This window comes from Ptychodera flava, chromosome 1 (assembly GCF_041260155.1).
Source record: "Ptychodera flava strain L36383 chromosome 1, AS_Pfla_20210202, whole genome shotgun sequence".
Classification (NCBI taxonomy): Eukaryota; Metazoa; Hemichordata; class Enteropneusta; family Ptychoderidae; genus Ptychodera; species Ptychodera flava.
In genome coordinates this window covers 2,945,079-2,964,894 of record NC_091928.1, presented here as the reverse complement: position 1 = coordinate 2,964,894, position 19,816 = coordinate 2,945,079, and the positions used below count along the sequence as shown (strand labels likewise).

At 35.7% G+C, this 19,816-nt stretch overlaps 2 protein-coding genes and 1 long non-coding RNA gene across 4 annotated transcripts; 2 read left to right on the top strand and 1 right to left on the bottom strand.

The window, feature by feature from the left end:
- Positions 1–221: 221 nt before the first annotated feature.
- Positions 222–2,996, top strand: LOC139118477 (uncharacterized). 2 transcript variants are annotated; one of them, XR_011548745.1, is made up of 4 exons: positions 222–1,368; positions 1,655–1,972; positions 2,335–2,577; positions 2,904–2,996. XR_011548745.1 is itself a non-coding variant. In XM_070681854.1 (2 exons), the coding sequence occupies exons 1-2, from the start codon at positions 973–975 to the stop codon at positions 1,802–1,804; spliced, it is 546 nt and encodes a 181-aa protein (XP_070537955.1). In that variant the 5' UTR covers positions 222–972; the 3' UTR covers positions 1,805–2,090. The 2 variants fall into 2 exon arrangements, 1 of the variants encoding a protein (XP_070537955.1); XM_070681854.1 differs by lacking the exons at positions 2,335–2,577; positions 2,904–2,996 and having other exon boundaries at positions 1,655–2,090.
- Positions 2,997–3,523: 527 nt separating this feature from the next.
- On the top strand, positions 3,524–5,336 carry LOC139126532 (uncharacterized). The gene is made up of 3 exons (XM_070692819.1): positions 3,524–3,787; positions 4,161–4,559; positions 4,985–5,336. Exons 2-3 carry the CDS (start codon positions 4,215–4,217, stop codon positions 5,156–5,158), a joined length of 519 nt encoding a protein of 172 aa, XP_070548920.1. The 5' UTR covers positions 3,524–3,787; positions 4,161–4,214; the 3' UTR covers positions 5,159–5,336.
- Positions 5,337–12,322: 6,986 nt separating this feature from the next.
- On the bottom strand, positions 12,323–14,895 carry LOC139118569 (uncharacterized). The gene is made up of 3 exons (XR_011548762.1): positions 14,552–14,895; positions 13,733–13,980; positions 12,323–12,365 (listed from the first exon to the last, which is right to left on the bottom strand). It is a non-coding gene; the product is annotated as an uncharacterized lncRNA (long non-coding RNA).
- Positions 14,896–19,816: the final 4,921 nt, after the last annotated feature.

Genomic DNA, 19,816 nt, shown 5'->3' with positions numbered 1-19,816 from the left:
CAGATTTTAAGTAAATCAATTTTAACAAGATTGAAACCGATTTAACCGTGTCCGCAGTGATTTAATCTGTACATTTTATGGTGTGATTTGTCAAGGGTTATTTATTTTTATGCGTGTTGGTTTTTATTTACGTCCATATGTGCGTTGCAGTTGAGCATAGTTTTTTCGGACCATCACGCATGTCTCCCTGGTAACGGGTTTGTTTACACACTGCATATTTTCTGGCGCCTTTTTCAATCGTCTGTTGGCCTAGACTGTGAAAATGTCATTCGAATTTCATGCTCGTGTGCTAAAAAACCGGTGTCGTATTTGTGCATGGAAAATAAATGGCACAAGTTATCCATGCTCCAATTTTATCGTGGAGTTAAAGAATTGTTTCAGAGTACAGTTTTAGTGAAGACATTCTGATGTTCACCCGTCCAATTTTGTTGTCTCTGTAAGAGAGTCATTGCTTCATGGCAGCAGGCAGAAAGCAATAACGAAAACCTATCGGCCAGGGACACACGTAGTGAAATGGTCCAGACACTGTAGAGTACGGAGATGTGCGGTGTGTGATGCATTGTGTAAGGCAGGAAAGAAAAAGAAAGACAGTAAAAACAGGGGCAGACCAAGTCAATACCAAGGCAGTGACATTTCTGGTATCACTGGCAAGGAGACAGGAAAGACGGGGAAACTACAGAGTGAAACTCATGGCAGTACAAATCTAACAGCAGCTGTAAAACAGAGGGCAGGAAAAAAGATGAGAAGATTCATTCCCTTGCAGAGACAGAGGTTCAATGATCTCATTGAAGAAATGGAGTGTCCCATTTGCAAAGACATAATAGATGGACCAATACAACTTTTGTGTGATGGACCACATGTGTTTTGTGCTGAATGTTTGTGTCAGTGGTTGCAAGTTTCTTCATCCTGTCCTGTGTGCCGTCTCTCTATTATGTGTGAATCTATTGTAAGTCCCCCATTGCCTTTGCAAACATGCTATCAAATGCCACAGTCACATGTGATTATGGGAATGTCGGTTGTAAGTCAGTTGTGCCACTGCAAGATCTGCAACACAACACGGAACGGTGTGTTTACCAGTCCATTGCTGGAGACCACTGCTTCTCGTCAGTGAGCCCATTTCCCATCAGAAGCCACCATACTCCAGTCCCCATTCCTGACCCAATCAATACCGAGACATCAAATGATGAAACATCAAGGGATAGGCAGAACAATATATGTGCAGTGAAGGCCGCAGAAATTGTGTTGCAGAATGTATCAGCGGTGCATATGCTGCTACAGTATGAAGAAATGGCAACAACACTTGTCAAGAAAAAAATAGAAGCAAACAGAAGTGATGATAGTTTGATAAAGGTTAAAACCAAGGGCCAGGTGAGTTTTTTACCAGCATTACTCTTGCTGATCTATACCCACATATCAATATACAGTTAGATTTTGGAGTAAATTCTTCTGATAAAGCTATCATGGAATATGATAATTTGTAAATTTGTATTTGTAATAACATTTATTTGGTTTTGTAGTACATGTGTGACCTGGTAGTGGTTCAACAAATTAATTTCATCAAGTAATGAGCTAGTCCAATTTCATGAATTTATCACCCACATATACTTTTGAAAGATAAATTTGGTTTTTTAATTTTTGGTGTGATTTTTTTCAGCCATTGTGTTTAACATATACACCAAAGCCACGAAAAACAACCTCACAAGCTAGCACCAGGACAAGACGTCAGAGGGTGTTGCAGTTAAGTCAGAGGAGAGACATTGTCAGTGGTGGTGATGCAATGCTGCAGCTGAGTGAGAGGAGGTGAGACACCAACAAAAGGACAAGAAGGAAAATCCTCCAGATCTTGGGACTCACTCCTGACATACCTCCAGGTGCTGGCCTTCCTTTGGAAGTTGCTATGGGAACAACATGGGCTGCTAAGAGGAAATTACGGCGTTACTTCAAGGCATGGCATGTGAATATTGGAAGTGAGGTATGTTATGCAGGTCATTTTCCCCCACACTCATCAAGGTCACTGTCCTTCTTGACCTCACAACCATGAATTTAATAAGTCATGTTTGGAATTTTCTGGAAATTTAATTAGTTGTGTAAGAGAGAGAATTTAGAACAGTGATTAGCATGTCAATAAAAGTTCTAGATTGTTCTTATATGCTCTTATATAAGCACATGAGTATTAATATTGGGACAGCAGGCTTGCAGTCAGATCTTTGGGATTGTGTGCAAACTCTATTATGATCATGTAGAGAAAGACTGTGGATAAGTAATCTTGTTATCACATATTACTAAATATAAGTGTTACTGTTGTTTTTGCATCTTGTTCATATTTGTCTTCAGGTCTAGCAAACTTACCTGGCATGGTACAATACCTACCACTGAAATTTGGATAAAGTTAGGTGGGGACAAGGGTCAGGGAACCCTGAGAATGGTTTACCAAGTTGCTAACATCAGCAATCCAAATGTAGCAGATAATACAGTGATTTGGAGTACATTTGCAGCACCTGATTCCTATTACAATTTAGAAATAGCTTTAGCTGTTAACAGAGGTCAGGTAGACAAACTGGATGGCACAAAGTGGAAGTAAGTCTAAACATGCATACTGTGTTTTACTAAACAATGAACAGATTGTACCATATATCTATTTTGGTACAATATTTGGAACTTAAGATACATACATATTGGTTATCCAAGTTTAATACATGCATTATACTGCTGATCAAAAAATCTGAAAAACAATGTGCAAATCTGACCAAACTTATGCAGCATAAATATGATACCTACATTAAATAGTACAAAAGGCAAAGTTGTTTTCTTGCATGTACAAAATGCATTGATGTGTAGAAACATGGGCATTAATTTAGAATGGTGTGGACAATTGTCTTACATTCCACTTTGATTTATTTCAGGGACAAGACACTTTTAGCACGGATGATGGGAGATTATGAGTATCTGGCCAAGAGTTATGGATTGTCTGGACCAATGGTATGAAATGTATACTTGCATGCTATGATTTATACATAAGAAAAGTTGAGGCACTGACAGGACAGGCAGTTTATTGTGTACACTTCAGTTTTACCTATGATTTACATGTGTACATCCTTGACCTATCAGTTTGCAATATGTGCGACTGTTAATAATCAGCATGCATTGTGTATGATATGCTGTAGAACACAATTATGATAATTTGTTGTAGTTTTTCGTTGACTTAAGACATTCACAGCTAACATTGATTAGTCAGATAAATTTAAAGGAAGGGTACACAGTGGGTCAGATCTTGATAAATATTTGCAAGCTTTGACAAATGATTGTTTTCCTCTGTAGAAATTCTTGTGTTTATTTCTCAATTTAATTCTTACACATAGTATTAATATGTATACTGGCAATGCAAAATGTAGTAACCATGAATTTCTTTGAAATAAATATTTAAATTGATAAGTTTGCATATTACAGGTACATCCTCTCCAAGAGTTCACACATGCACATCAAATTGACTTCATGAACACCAGTCATGTCTATACCTACTAAGTTTTAAGTAATTATGTCAGTTTTTGTTCCTTGTCTTCCTCACATTGAAATATTTTAGGGAAATATTTTTGCGTATGCTGTGTGATCAGCAAGGAACAAGCACAGTTGCTGAAGGAGGAACAACTATTGTCATCATGAAGATGAGAACCTTGATGATATCAGAAAATGTCACAGTGAATTTCTTTCAACTGGTGGAAACCTAAGGCATGCCATGCAGCACTACAATAGCGTCAGAAAGCCACTTTTCAATGTACCACTGCACAGAGTATGTACTAATCAATTCAATCCACTATGTTGTTTGCTTCCATTGACCAACTAAACATATAGCTCTGTTCTGTTTCAATCAGTTCACTTTACCTTTCTCTGAACAGTTCAACAGACCACACTGTGACCTATCTACATGTATGCATGCCACTATGTCCATAATGGTGTGCACAAATAGAAGTTTATTAGTGAAGCTATATGAGAAAACAAGTTGACAATGAAGCCAGCACATATGTCAGCATTTGTGATCAATCTAGTTGTTGTATATTTGTATGTAGTGTTTTCTTCATAAATAGGTAGGTATGAAAGTTACAAGATATTGTCATACATTAAAAGTAAAAGATAAATGTGCTAACCCTTATATTTTATCACAGGTTGCAGTCCCAGGGTTGCACATCAGTCCTGGCTTGTTTTAAAAGTTTTTCACCATGATGGAAGCTAGCTGTGCAGTACTGGATATCAAGATCATCACGACTCTGGAGAGAGATGATGACATTGATGAACCCGTGCTAAAGCCTGCTAGATTTGACACATATGTAGCCATGTTGAAACAAGTAGAGAGATTACAGTGTGAAGCGAAAGAACTCCAAGAAGAAGCTAAGACCTTGGCTGATAGTGTTGAAAAGGCTCTCCTTGCTGATGATGACTGTGACAATGATGATGATGATGACGACAACAGTGAAGATGATGGCAGACTGCCACTAATGACCTTTGGCAAAGTTAAAAAAGCCCAGGAGAAAGTGCAGGAACTCAGTGAAGAAGCTGACAGGAAGGTTAGTATTTATTAATAGAAGACCATACTACATTAACAAAATAAAAATACATGATTTTGTGATAATTTTGAAATCTTGTGAGACACAATTAATTACAGTGGCAGTGAGTTGCTAGCCAAGTCAAACTTTTTATCAAACTGGAATAGTTGCCATTTTAAATAAACATGTAATGTTTGTTTAGCCTGTATCATGTGAGAACACCCACAGATAACCTGTCTAGCAACCTGAGATCTCAGAGGGTCTCCTTCATCTTTGAAAATGGCATATTGATACCAGAAGTAAGATCATTTTTGTGATGATAAGCAATAACATTGTCAATCTCAAGTGCACAGTCATGTCTATGCTGCATTTTCAGAATTTTGGCTTGTGCACATTTGTAGTGCAGTCATTTCCAGACAACACAGTGTTTATCTTTGTTTTCTTAGATATCTGAAGCTACAGACGTAAAAGCGAAACTGCCAAAACAATGTGGTTTTGTAGTCTGCGGTATTGACCAAGCTCTGCGGTCATTTGGTGTTGGACGTCATTCTTACCACGGGCAGGCATTCATCGGAAATCATGTGAACAAGTGCTGTAAAGTATGTGTTTTACAACTGTAAACTGTTTTGTTGCTAAAGTCATTAAAAGGTTCAGTATTCTGCTTGTCAGGATTTTCAAGCTTTCAGTGTCAGATTTATTGTGTGTTATATATATACTACAGAAGATGTATTTCGTCTACATTATTTTGACCTACTTTCAGTGAAACAACTCTGTTTGCTTCTTTGAAAGAAAGTTATCATATCCTTTTTTTTATTTTTGTGTTTCAGGAAGAAAACATTCAACGTTGGCAAGAGCGTCATCAGGACCACAGCAAGAATATGCCCATAGCTGAATGAACAGGCTGCACACATTTGTGGTCTGTGTAAGCCAATATTTTCAAAATTTGCAGCCTGCCATAATCTTTAGAGTACAAGCAATAGAATGTCAGATGAATATATTAGCATTCTCAGTTCAAACATATCACATTTAATGGCATATTACAGAGAACACTTTCCTAATGAAAGTATCCCACCAAATGCATATGTTAGAAGATCATGTCATCCCTCAGATTGAAAACACAGGGTTTGGCTTTGGTTTCCTCACAGAACGGTGTAGAGAGTATCCATCATGAGATTAGGAAGGGAATGGACCGGTATAGTAAAGTACCTGGCCATAATGGTTTAAAGAAATTAGAACTTATGGTAAGGGAGCATCATGTGATGACCAATTCAAGTCATGTGAAAGTGCCAAAAACACAAAGGGGTTCATACAGAACCAAATAAGCAACGTGAAATAATGATGGCCATAGTGATAAAAGTAAAGATAAATCATGATAAAATAAACATGTAAAGAACAAATTAATTAAGTCAATAACAAACCAATATGTAAATAAAAACATTGAAATCTGGTTCTTTCTATGAATCATATTTTTACTAATTGATGCTTGTATTTTTAGTCCCCAAGATACCGTCCGGGGGGACTTATCAGGTTTGGTCATGTCCGAGCGTGTGTCAGTGTGTGCGTTTGTCCGTCCATGCATCCGTCTGTTCACGCAGATATCTCAGAGATACATGGAGCGATTTCATTCAAACTTGGTACAAGGATTACTTGATATGTCATACATATGCACGTCCAATATATATACATATGCATGATCCAATGTGGCCGCCATGCGGCCATTTTATTACAATTTTTTTATGTACAGAGCCATAACTCCGACATGTTTCAACCGATTTTATTGAAAGTTAGTACAAGGACATTGACCTTCATCATACATATGCACATCAATTTGTTTCACAACATTATCCAATATGGCTGCCATGCGGCAATCTTATTACAATTTTGTCATGTACGGAGCCATAACTCAGGCATATCTCAACCGATTTTATTCAAAGTTGGTACAAGGACATTGACCTATGTCATACATATGCATGTCAATTTGTTTCATGATATGATCCAATATGGCCGCATGGCAGCCATTTTGTTACAATTTTTTCATGTCCTTAGCCATAACTCAGGCCCGTCTAAATGGATTTTATTCAAACTTTGTACAAGGACTTTGACCTATGTCATACATATGAACATGATATGGCTACCATGCCACCATTTTGTTACAATTTTTTCATGTACGGAGCAATTACTCAATCATATCTCAACCGATTTTATTCAAAGTTGTTACAAGGACATTGACTCATGTTATACATATGTATGTCGATTTGTTTCACGATATGATCCAATATGACCACATGGCGGCCATTTTGTTATGTTTTTTTTTCATGTCGAAAGCCATAACTCTGGCAAGTCTCAACCGATTTTATTCAAAGTTGGTACATGGACATTGACTTATGTCATACATATGCATATAGATTTTTTAGACAGTAAGATTAAATATGGCTGCATGGCTGCCATTTTGTTACGATCTTTTCATGTACAGAGCCATAACTCAGACATCTTTCCACCAGTATCATTCAAAGTTGGTAGAAGGACATTGACCTTTGTCATACATATGCACATTGATTTGTTGAACGGCGTGTAGCAGTATCATGTCAATTACCTAAGTTTCATAATTAGACTGATATGTCGAGAAATACTGCATCAGATTTCATGAAACTTGGTACACATGTTAAGCTTACATTGCTTTAACATGAAAAAGGCATTTATCAGTGTCATTTTAATTAATTTGTAATTGCCTATTTAATGAACTTTCCTAATTAGAGTTATATATCCACAAATACTGCGTCAAAATTTGATGAAACTAGGTACAGATGTTGATCTCATAGTTTGTAAATACTGCATCAAACTTTATGAAATATGGTACCGGTGATAATCTATTAGTGTTAGGATAGTATGCAAAAATGTTCGGCAACATCCTGTTGATCATTACTAATTGACTCATTTAATGACATTTTGTAATTAGGATGGCGGCCTACATTGGTTTTATGTTTTCACCACCATGGAACTCATTCTTGGCCATTTAGCGCCATCTGTATCACAGTATTTTTATCATAGACCTAATTAATGAAGAGGACTCTATCCTCTCTGAGGACTTTTAATTAAAGTACCAACGAACAAGTGGGGACTGTGCCATCAACGACTTGTTCAATTTAAAATTGATGCTTGAAAAGTCATCTTTATGGTAAGTCCAGTATATGTAATGATGACTTACCATTTTAGGATGTTTTCACATGTTCAAATGAAACTTCCTTCAGTTTTATCTTACATGAAATATCATTGGAAAAGTTAAATTTTTAGCATGAAAATAAGAATGAAATACTTCTAAATGCTTTCATTATGATTAGTATATATACTAACAAGTACAGATGTAAATAACCTTGTTTTGCTTATCTATTTACAGAATACAACGACCCTGGAAGTTGCAGGTGTCCATTTGATTTCAAGTATTTCTCATTTTTTAATTTTGTCTGTATTTTCAGATTGTATTTAAATAAAGGTATTTGATCATTTCAATTTGTATTTTTTTCAGTTTCTGTGTACCTTTCCTTTTCGTTTCCTATATTTTTTGTTTAGCTCTTTATTTGTCCCTTTTTTAAAATGCAACTTTGTGGGATAAGTTACTTTTGATATTCAGAGAGTTTGTAAAAGATGTTTGCCCGAAACTTTGTTATCGGTACATGTAATTTATTTGAGTCTTGTCACTTCAAGAAATAAAAAAAAATGTTTTATTCTATATGCACGTGCCTGTTTTGATCATTTATGTTATGGTTTGAAGTAATTTTTAATAACATTACAGTTAATTTGCCGTTGTGCTGTTAAAACAATCACGTACAATAAATTACAGTTAATTTGCCATTGTGCTGTTAAAACAATCACCGTACAATACAAATAAGGCAATAAATATACATTGATTTCTGCCTATATGATGAAAATGGTGCCTCTCTAATTTTTGCCGTTTGTGGCACTGTTCTGTGGCTTCCGATTGAATGTGTATCCATAAAGTTCGCACACAAGTTAAAAGTCTGGGCCTGCTGGGTATCGCTTTAAACTGCTTACTGTCACTTTTCCGACAAGCATTTAATTACTCCTTGGCCTAATGATGTCCCTCTCTCCGTACAGTATTATGTATAATTCTGCACTGCACGTACAACAATTAGAAGTCACCCCTTTTGACAAAATTAAAATAAACCTGCATTCGAACACCTCTTTTTCAGAATTCCCACAGCTTCAATGAACTGTTATTAAATTTCTATATAATACTTATAGCCCCTAAACTTGTAATAATAATAATAATAATAATAATAATAATAATAATAATAATTTTATATTTCCTTTAATAACAATAATTTTCACATTTCTTTACTAACATTAATGCCTGTGGGTGACCTAGTATACTTTAAAATACTGTATTTTTCACTTTGAACTTATTTTCATTATTTTTGCTTGACTCACTTTTCCACTAAAGTAAAATCCAAGTGACAATATTCATATTTCCCATTCTTTACACATAGACTGACAAGGAAGAGTGAAAATAAAATCACTGTGATGTCCAGAATTTTTTTTTCAGCAAAAATAAATTTCAGTGAAACAAAGTACACTAAAGTATATGGCAATGGAAAAGATAAATTTTTATTTTTGTGTTGTCCTCGGTAATTACTACTCATTGTGATTTATATTACTTTTTCTCTGTATTTTTTAATACATTTCATGTGTAATGCATTAACTATATTTTTCCTCACATGTTTTTGCCAAAATAAATAAATCATTATTTTACAATTTTGTATAATGTATCAAACTCATTTTCCTTTCCAAACCCTTAATAATATATTGAAATTACCAGTATTGAACTGAACATACACATGTAGTTTTTATGTTTCATTAACACAGGACATGGTTATTTTTTATAAATTATACAGGTTATCAATGCGGTGATTCTCAATGTTACCTGGTTTTTTTTTCAGACTTGACACGTGTTTTTTTAACACCAAAGTAGGTTATTTACCACTTTGGATAGAGATATAGTGATGTGCCAAAGTATTCCAAAGCCAAACTGTGTTTACTTACCTAAGAGTTGAGAGGTGAAATAGAAGATAACACAGCAGGGCAGCTTTAGCTTGATGCCCTGCTGCGTTATTTTCTATTTCACCTATCAACTTGCAGTAAGGAAACAGTTTGGCCTAGGAAGTTACTTTGCTACATTTGCCAAATAGGTAGGTAACCTTCTTTGGTGTTACAAAAAGCCCCAATTCCCTTGGGATGCGCCAAGTACAGTGAAATCAAATAATTGAATAATCCATTTGGTGGAATGCCTCAGGTTTCTTAACATCATGCATCTGTGTATTTACTGATAACTTTGTTTTCTTTTGCATGACAGAATAAGATCATTGAATGGCCAGACAATGACAGGATGATTGATATTGCCACATCTATCCGGCGACAGAAGAGAGTGCCAGGAGTAGTTGGAGTGATTGATGGCACTCATATCAGGATCACAAATCTACCAGGTCAAGATGGTGATTACATCAACAGGAAAGGCTACCCATCAGTACAACTTCAGCTAGTAGTTGATGATCATATGATCATCAATGATGCTTTTGTTGGCTGGCCAGGTTCAACGCATGATGCTCGTGTGCTTCGTAATTCTGAATTTTACACTTCAGCAGCCCAACGTATACCAGAAGGAATGTACATAATAGGGGACAGTGCTTATCCATTACAACCATGGCTGATGACACCATTTAGAGATATGGGTAACTTGCCACAGGCACAGAGACACTACAACAGAGTAATAAGTTCTACGCGTCAAGTTGTTGAAAGGGCTATCGGTCATATAAAGGGACGTTTTCGTAGGCTGCAAGAAATAAGCAGCCCCCATATTTCTACTGTGTGTAAAATGGTCATGTGTGCATGTATTTTACATAATTTTTGTGTAATGACCGATGATGATATTGAAACATACATCAATTTAGAAGCTGTTGAAGATGTCAATGGGTATGAAAATATTTACCACAATAATGAAAAATGGTGTAATTCTCCGTGATAGAATTGTTCAAGTGATCCAGTAAAAAATATAATGGACAAATTTATCTTAGCTCGCTCAGGTCAAGCAGGCACAAACATTCTTTTATTGCAAACACAATACAGCTTTTAAACGAAATGAAATGAATGATATCTAAGCTTTTAAGGCAAATGTTTATTATTTATTCTGTTGTAGTTTTAATTTGTACATGTCTTTAATTGAGTCACAATTGTAATTGCTCTGTATTTGGGATGAATAAAGAAGTATTGAATTGAACTTAATTGCAAAATGTTATGCCCATATACATGGTATGAATTGAATTGTAACAACCAGTGAGTTTAACAACAATATCAAAAAATTCCCCCAATACCACGAGCAAGCAACTTCGTCACTCTTCAAAGTCTAATCTAAACCTATGGGGCAGATCTATACGCATTATAAAAGTTGTTTTTGTCTGAAGAAAAAACTTTTATTGATCGATAAAATCAATAATTAATTTTGTGTGAGTAGCTGTTATATATGAATTCACAAGGATATTAACATAGCCAGTCCGTAACAAAGTTCATGCGCCTCTGATGTCATTAAAAACTGTTCAATTACTATAGAAATAACGGGCGACGCGCTGACCATTAACGTTTATTTGTGGGCAAGGGCGAGAGGAAAGTCAAAAATTAACGCCGAGCCGTTAATTTGGCTTTCCTCGAGCCCGCGCCCACAAATAAACGTTAATGGTCAGAGCGGAGTCTGTTATTTCCATTATATTAACAGCAAACCCAAGAAAACCGTCAAAATTTCCAAAAATTTCAGGAGCGAACGACAACTGGGCCCCAGAAACTGAGCAATACGCGACGCACTGTCACGCGCGCTGTAAAAAATTGGCAAATCCGGAGATGTTTTCAGAAAAAAGTATCTCAACTTGACCTACAAGTGCTCCATTTATTTTATGATTGATTATGATTTACGTTTGAGCTGTAAAGTTACGATACTTTGAGTTGTGTATCTTATTATTCATATTCACGGGCATGTAAACAAACCATTACTGTGTATTTGTGGTCAGTCACGTGGTTCAGCTCGACCAATCAAAATGCGACGGGCAGGGTATGGTAATATAATAAATAATAAACTCTGTATTTGTCAAAAATTCTTGAAATGAACAATTTTTCAGTTTCATAAAATTCTTGGAGCGAAAAACTGTCAAAGTTTAAAAATACCAAATCATTTTTTTAACATTTTTCAAACTGTTTTTTGTTAACAATAAATATAAAACAAACAAGCCACTAACGATGACACACTCTGCTCTGTGGTTGAATTTTTGCTTTTTAAATTTTTGTGATTTTTATTTATCAAGAATATTAAGTAATCTATCAAATCTGGCCATTTTTTCAGTGTGAATTTTTCTCTGAAACTCCTCTTGTCTTGCGACAATTTTTTTATTTTCCTCCTGAAATGACGATAGCCATGTCATCAACTGTCCAACATTAGAGCGCTTATTTCGTTTTTTTGATTTCGTCACAGATTTCTCTCTATCATGATCACTATCACCGTCATCATCTTGATTCATTTTCAACTGATGACTACCATCATTCGCTGCCACTGAGGATTCAATGGTAAATTCTGGTCGGGTGCTTGACTTGTTTCCGTATAATTGGTTCAACTCTTCATAAAACAAACACGTTTTTTTTTCATTGCCCGTGCGGGAATTGTGATCCACTGTGTTTTTATATTCTCTTTTGATACTCTTCCATTTATTTAAACATTGGTCGGACCGCATCTTGCATCTCATTCTTTATTCTGGTCCAGAGTTGTTTATGGATCTACAGGTTTAAAAAGAAAATATACGATGTCATCATATTTTTTAACTATAAATAATAATATCAAAACATATCGGATCAGCCAAGTGGGTTGTGTCCATCAATAAAAAATCTATGACAAACTGGCGAGAAATTTTGACTTACTGATAGGGCTTCTGGCACCCATTTGAAAACCTTTGTTTATAGACCTGTGGAAGAGCATAGGTTTCCCCAGATGTAGAGAATGGGGAAGCCCTATAAGTGCAGTGCTAAGCTCTTACATCACTTCTACCTATAACCAATGGTTTTAAAACAGGCGCCGTCGTGTTATCAGTAAATGAAAGTGAATAACAAAACAGATTTCACACCATCTATTTTTCATGATTTTTTTATTGATAAACATATAATCGCTGTGTAACCTTCCCCTTTAAGGTAAATGAGAATAGAATTGTAAAAATTTGAGTGTCCAAATATCTTTTCCTGAGGTACGTTCTTCCCTGATTTATTAAAGTATGGCGCTCGAAGGGCATGGAGAAAAATATGAAACATCCTGATATTCTGATATGTCTTGTCAGGAAGGGCGTGCTGAAAAATGTCTGATATATTAAAGTAATGCGCTCGAAGAGCACGCTGAAAAATATTGAACATACAGATATCTCTGCTATATGTATGCCTGATATGTTAAAGTTGGGCGTGCTGAAAAATATGTCTGATTATTAAAGTTACGCGCCCAAAGGGCGCGCCGAAAATACAACTGAATGATGAAATCTGTGGCTGACACGATGCATTCTAGGCAATGATGAGCCTGTGTCGAAATTCGAAAACACACTGAACCCCCCCCCCCCCCCCAATTGGACATTTCAAAAACATGGTGACCCCCTATCACCAAAGTCAAAAACAGGGTGAAACCCCCCCCCCCCCCCCATGAATCCACCGGCCCCCCAAGGCTGAAGAAACTGACCAGTCCCTAACAGACACTGCACAGAAACCAAGATCTCCATCATTAGGAATCTGAATGCTTCTACCTTCCAGAAAGCAATAACCTTGAACTTTAATTTGATCAACCATTTAGTGAAATAATTTTTTCCTCTTTCACAATAGCAAAAAATATACAACATCTAGTTTACTTTGACAGCATCAATCAGACAGAATTTCAAACATCAAAAATATTTCTAAAATATGCATATGCTAATTTTAAATGAATGGATGGCAGGATAGATGGATAAATGGATAAACACACTAAATAAATATGTGTACACTATACACAAACAGTGATACATACAAATAACTAGATATATTAGTATATATGGACAGACAAAAACATATTTCAGTATATATGAATAACTATTTGCATATGTATACATGACATTTAATTTTGTGAGCTTGTGTACCTTGTGTTTATGAAAGTCTTCGTCCATATTCAGCCGTAACTGAACTAAAGCTGTAGCTGCTCCCTTTGGCCACTTTGTAGGGGTATCAATGACTTGTTGGTCAGCTCCAGCTTTATCACTGACATGACTTATTGGTACATCACATTGACTTGTTGTTGAAGGTTGTTGCTTGGGTGCTCCATTGCCGGTGAGTTTGTTGATTTCATTTGCTGTAGCTTGTTTCATGATGCCAAGCAAGAAGTTTGAATCTATGGAAAATAATTACATTCACTTTGACTTACGGAATTGCCCAAGTATAAATACTGTTATTCTTATAGAAGTATAGAAGAAGTAAAGGTAAGTTGTATACTGGACCCAGAGTCATATTGCCTGGGATCATGTTTTGCCATGATTCGTTTCATTTCCTAAGGTCATTCACATCTCTATTCCTACAGTGACAACAATAAAACAACAATTTTTTTCAATTTTTAATTTAATTTTGATATCACAAAACCAACATTTTTAGGACAAATAAATTTTGCCGTGATGATCAGTTCCACAGACTTATGCCAATATAGGAGAAAACTCTTCTCACTAATTTTTTTACAAAAAAAAATGAAAAAAAATCTTAATGATGAAAAAAAAATGGTTTGCTAAAATATTAAATCATAGCCTATAACTCAATTAAAATTAATGATTTACATACCCTGACGAAGGTGTATCACAACACAAGACACCGCGCGAATCATTTTCCCTAAATATAACTTACAAGGAAACAGGTGAAGCCACAGAAATAAAGAAGCAACTGAAAAATCATGAAAGTGTGTTGACTTTACTCACCACTTTGAATTTTATCAGCATTCCTCCGACCAGTTCGTATTGTATACGTTTTATCATTGTACACAACATCCAAATTGACAATTTCATCATCACTGGGGATTTGAAAATACAAAAAAAAATATAATATATTCACGCAATCGGCTTCAAGAATGAAGACAGACGGCGGTAGGTGAGCATTGTTGACAGCAGATAAAACGATGCCTTGTAAAAGCAAATATTTTGTCAACGGGAAATCAACGTGCAAGCTACAACTACTGAACTAGCCGTACGGTAATATTCCACGGATGGGACCTAGCTAGGCAATACATGAAGTCATTTTTGAACTGGTTCTTGACAAGAATTGGAAAAATAAAATTTCAAACACGTCTGATTGATTCGTGTTCATTAGCACATGCACTAACACGTATTTCGATTTGTTTAACTATTTATGAAAAATTACCTTTAGAACTTTCCGTCTTTGCCGCCATCTTGTTCTCGTCTGCTCCTAGGTTTTCACAGGAGTACGTTCTCGACCCGAGAACAATCCTCGGGTTTTCCCCGAACGCTAACCGAAGTAGTTCGGGTTGTTCTCGGGTCAAGAACAGCGCACCCAAACGCACCCACGGTGTGCGTGGAGCAGACGACACACAGACACAGAACACAGTACACACACATATCAGTCATGACGTTTTCATTTGCTTTGTCTACTTTCCTCCCGAAAATTCAAGTTACATGTTACGAATGACAAAAATTGTTACTGATTTTGATCCTTATGAAATGATTGAAAAGGAGTTGCAAACCTATCTTTCTTCTGGTAAAGTCATCATGTTGGGTGACTTCAATGCACGCACAGGTACGTTAGAGGATTTTATTTCTGATCAGCTACCCCAAAATCTGGAAAATGATTGTGATGAATCTGTCTTTGCTAGAAAGAACAGAGATAATTTTGTTAATTCTTATGGCAGGAAGTTAATATCTCTCTGTACAACAAGTAGATTATTAGTTTTAAATGGCCGTGTCAGTGGTGATCTGTTGGGCATGACAACTTGCTATCATAATAATGGTTGTAGCACAGTAGATTATGGTATTGTTAGTCATGATGTTTTACAGCTGTGTGAATATTTTCACGTAGATTATCCAAGTCATTTATCTGATCACTGTATGATTTCACTTGGTTTTAAGTTACCACATGTTCAATCCAATACACAGTTTGACAACCTTCTCAGTGCTTTACCCACTCTTATATTTGGTCAAATTCGGAACCATTTATTAAGGGATTAAATAATCCAATGGTTAAAAACCACATTAATTTGTTATTAAGTAAGAAATATGATGTTGACATGTGTGGCATTAATTTGTTAGTTGGTGATTTTGTTAAGATCATCCACATGGCATGTAAAAATCTTAAAATGAGAACAAAACAAAAGAAGAGAAAAATCAACAAACCATGGTATGATTACTCATGTTATGAATTGAAAAGGGAGACTTGTAAGATGGGTAAACTTTTACACAAAAACCCCTATGACCCAGTCATTAGAGGCATATTTTTCCGTTATAAAAAAATGTACACTAAGACTGTAAGACACCGTAAGCGTTCATTTAGAGAAAATATGTTAACAATTATTGCAGATGCTGAAAAGAAAAATCCAAAAAAATTTTGGAAGTTAGTTAATACCCTGAAAAACAAAAATAACTCTGCTAGTGACAGAATTTCTCCTGATGCTTGGTACAACCACTTTAAATCACTTGCACAGAAAGGTTTACATTCTCAACATTTTGATACCAATTTTCAGGCAAAGGTAAAGAAAACAGCTTGCTAATGGTTTTAAGTTTTCTTACAATGCAATTCTTGACTCTGATGTTGCTGCCAGTGAAGTGTCAGCTGCAATCAGATCTCTAAAATCAGGGAAAGCCTGTGGTGATGATGCAATTTTAAATGAAATGATTAAAAGTGGTTCTTCCATTTTGATGCCAGCTTTACTTAAGATTTTCAATACTGTGTTGAGTTCTGAACTTTTTCCTACTATTTGGGCCAAAGGACATATAGTGCCTATCCACAAGTCAGGGTCAGAATATGACCCTACAAATTACAGAGGTATTACTGTTAGTAGTTGTATTGGTAAACTTTTTACTGTGATTCTCAATAACAGAGCAAACAAGTTTATTAACGGGAATAATTTACTTAATTGTGAACAAATAGGTTTTCAAAAAGGTCATCGCACTTCAGATCACATTTTTGTATTGAAATCTCTTATCAATTACTACAAGCACAAGAGTAGATCTAGACATTTATTTACATGCTTTGTTGACCTCCAGAAAGCTTTTGACAGTGTCTGGCATATGGGATTGTTTTATAAGTTATCTAAACAAGGTTTTAGCAGTAAGTTTTTAAATATTATCAAGTCTCTGTATGACAACATTACATCTTGTATCAAGTTACCATCTGGTTTTACTAATTATTTTCATTCACACATTGGTACCAGACAAGGCTGCAATCTCAGTCCTACATTGTTTAATCTCTTTTTGAATGATTTGCCATCTATACTTAACAAAGAATGTATTGATGCTCCATTACTAGTCAATAGAAAACTACCAATACTTATGTTTGCTGATGATATTGTACTTTTATCAACCACAGTGCATGGTTTACAGCATTCACTTCAACTGCTTGAATCTTATTGTAGTAAATGGCAACTTTCAATAAGCCTCAAGAAAACAAAAGTTATGGTTTTCAATGCTAATTTTAATCCCCACAAATTTAGTATCTTTATCCAAAAGAAAAAATTGGAGATTGTTCCCTCCTATACCTACTTGGGTATTACTTTTACTTCATCTGCGAACTGTAAAAAAGCCAGGTCAGTTTTGAAAAACAAAGCATCGAGGGCGTTGTTCGCTTACATGAAAGCTTTCAACTCTCTCAATGGAACACCAGTTGGGGTTCAATTACATTTATTTGATTCATTAGTAAAACCTGTGTTGCTTTATGGATCTGAGGTGTGGGGTGCTTACTTATTCAGAAAAGTCAGTGTGGAAAGATTTACAGATTATTTTGCAAAACCTGTCAGTGAATTTGAGTCAATTCATATGAAAGCATGTAAACACATTCTTGGTGTTAGTAAAACTGCCAGCATCCATGCTTGTCTTGGTGAACTTGGGCGTTACCCGTTACTGATATCAGTTATTTTGAATGTTATTAAATTTTGGGTTCGCCTTAAGAATTTGTCCAAGGGCAGTTTGCTGTATACTGCATTTGAACTCGAAAAAAGCTTACACAAGAAAGGTTTCTCGTGTTTCTTACATTTTTTGAGTCTGTTCTTCTACTGTGCAATTCTAGCATTTTGAATTGTGAGAAATGTAAACCTTCAACAGTTATCGAACTTGTGAAAAAGTCTTTAAAGTCTAAATTTAAGGAAGCCTGGAAAAATGCCTTGTCAAAAAATAACAAATTAAATGTATACTGTAGTATTAAAAACATGTTTAAATGTGAAAATTATCTATCACTTGTTAAGTCTCCATTTCACAGAATTGCTTTGACAAAGGCAAGAATTTCTGATCATACTTTTGCAATAGAAATTGGTCGTTTTAAAAACATTCCAAGACATCTTAGACTTTGTACCCTTTGTCATTCTGGTGTTGGTGATGAAATCCATTGTATTTTATTATGTCCAAGTAAACCAGCACACACTGTACGAACAATTTACTTAGAAATGATTTTTAACATTCAGAACCAGCTAAAATGCTTTGACAATGATTCTCTTTTTAAGTACTTTTTGTCATGTACTGACAGTTGCATTGTTCATGTTGTTGCAAAATACATGAATGAATTGTTACAGATTTTCAGTCAGAAAGTTTAATTACTTTTGAGCTAATGTGAATGAAGTGAATCTGAAAACTTTTCAGTGTTATACATTTTCTTCCCCTTCTCTTTCTTTCTGAGCCAATGTCATTATTGTGAACACGGCTAATAAATAAATAAATAAATAATAAGGTCATATAGTAATCGGAAAAGCACGAAGCTTTATACTGACTACTGTTGCAGGATGTTCGAAAGATGCTGGACTGTAATGTTACTTCGCAAAATATTAGAAGTATTCCAGGACTTACGAAGTACTTACTCCAGAGAGATCATATTGGGAGTGTCGGAGAAACAGGTGAACGAATCACCAGTGAGGCTTTAAAGCAATTAGAAGAAGTTCCTCAAGTACTACCTAGTACGTCTACTACGTCTACTAAACCACCTGCTCCTAAACGACAACGTTTAACGTCAACAGAATCACAGTCAAGTACCGATGCAGAGATTCCGGCCGTGATTGGGAAACCGCCGTACTTCAATCCTGCATTTAAGGTAGAACGCACCTCGGGGACAGACATTCTGACTCCCAAACTTTCACAATTCTCTGCTGATATACCACATGTGGGGCTCATTTTGAAGCTCTGGTGAAAGGAAACTTTTCATCGGCTTAGTTTTTCGAAATTCGAAAATTTTTATTTTTCTCCGTAGAGTTAACACAGGGATGGCGGCCATTTTGAATTTCTAATATCGGTAAATCTTGGGTTATTTGTTTCTCTAGTACCAAAATTTGCACGGTGACCCCCTATTTTTATTCTTGATTTTGAAAGAGAATGATTGAAAGATTCCTTGAGGAAAGTTAGAGCAAAAGTTTAAGTCTTTCACTTTCGAGGTGCATACTACCTTAAAGGTAAACTTGATATTTCACATTATATCTCGTACGCCATCGCATTGATGACCTATTATCAATGCACTACGACCAACTCTGTCGGAAAACGCATCGCGCAGTATGTCAGAGACCACGAAGATCATCCCGGAAGCATCGATCCAGACAATTCACATAGTTACATAGTCAAAGAATCCTGGTATAAGTATAAAGCGTACGGGAAGTACAAGATTGCCGAAGAACTCGCGACTAACGAATACGATGAAACTCGAGTACATCTGGACTTGAAAGAACATTTCGCTGAATTTAAACGTAGTCATGACAGAGATCAACCAGTCATGTATGACGGCAGAGAATATGTGCATCCCTTCGGGATACTTATGTTCATATGAAAGAATGGTTTGATATGCAAGATTCACGAGCTGAATATTTATTGCATTGTCTTTTCATCGTTTTATCGAAATGTAAGACTAAGATTAACGGTCTTTTATTGCAAGGTCAGAGTAATGCAGGTAAAACCATGTTAGTAAACATGTTGCGTGTTATTTATCCCAATTCGGTATCAGCACCAATACGTCGCTCAATTTCCATTTCCAATCACTTATTGGTT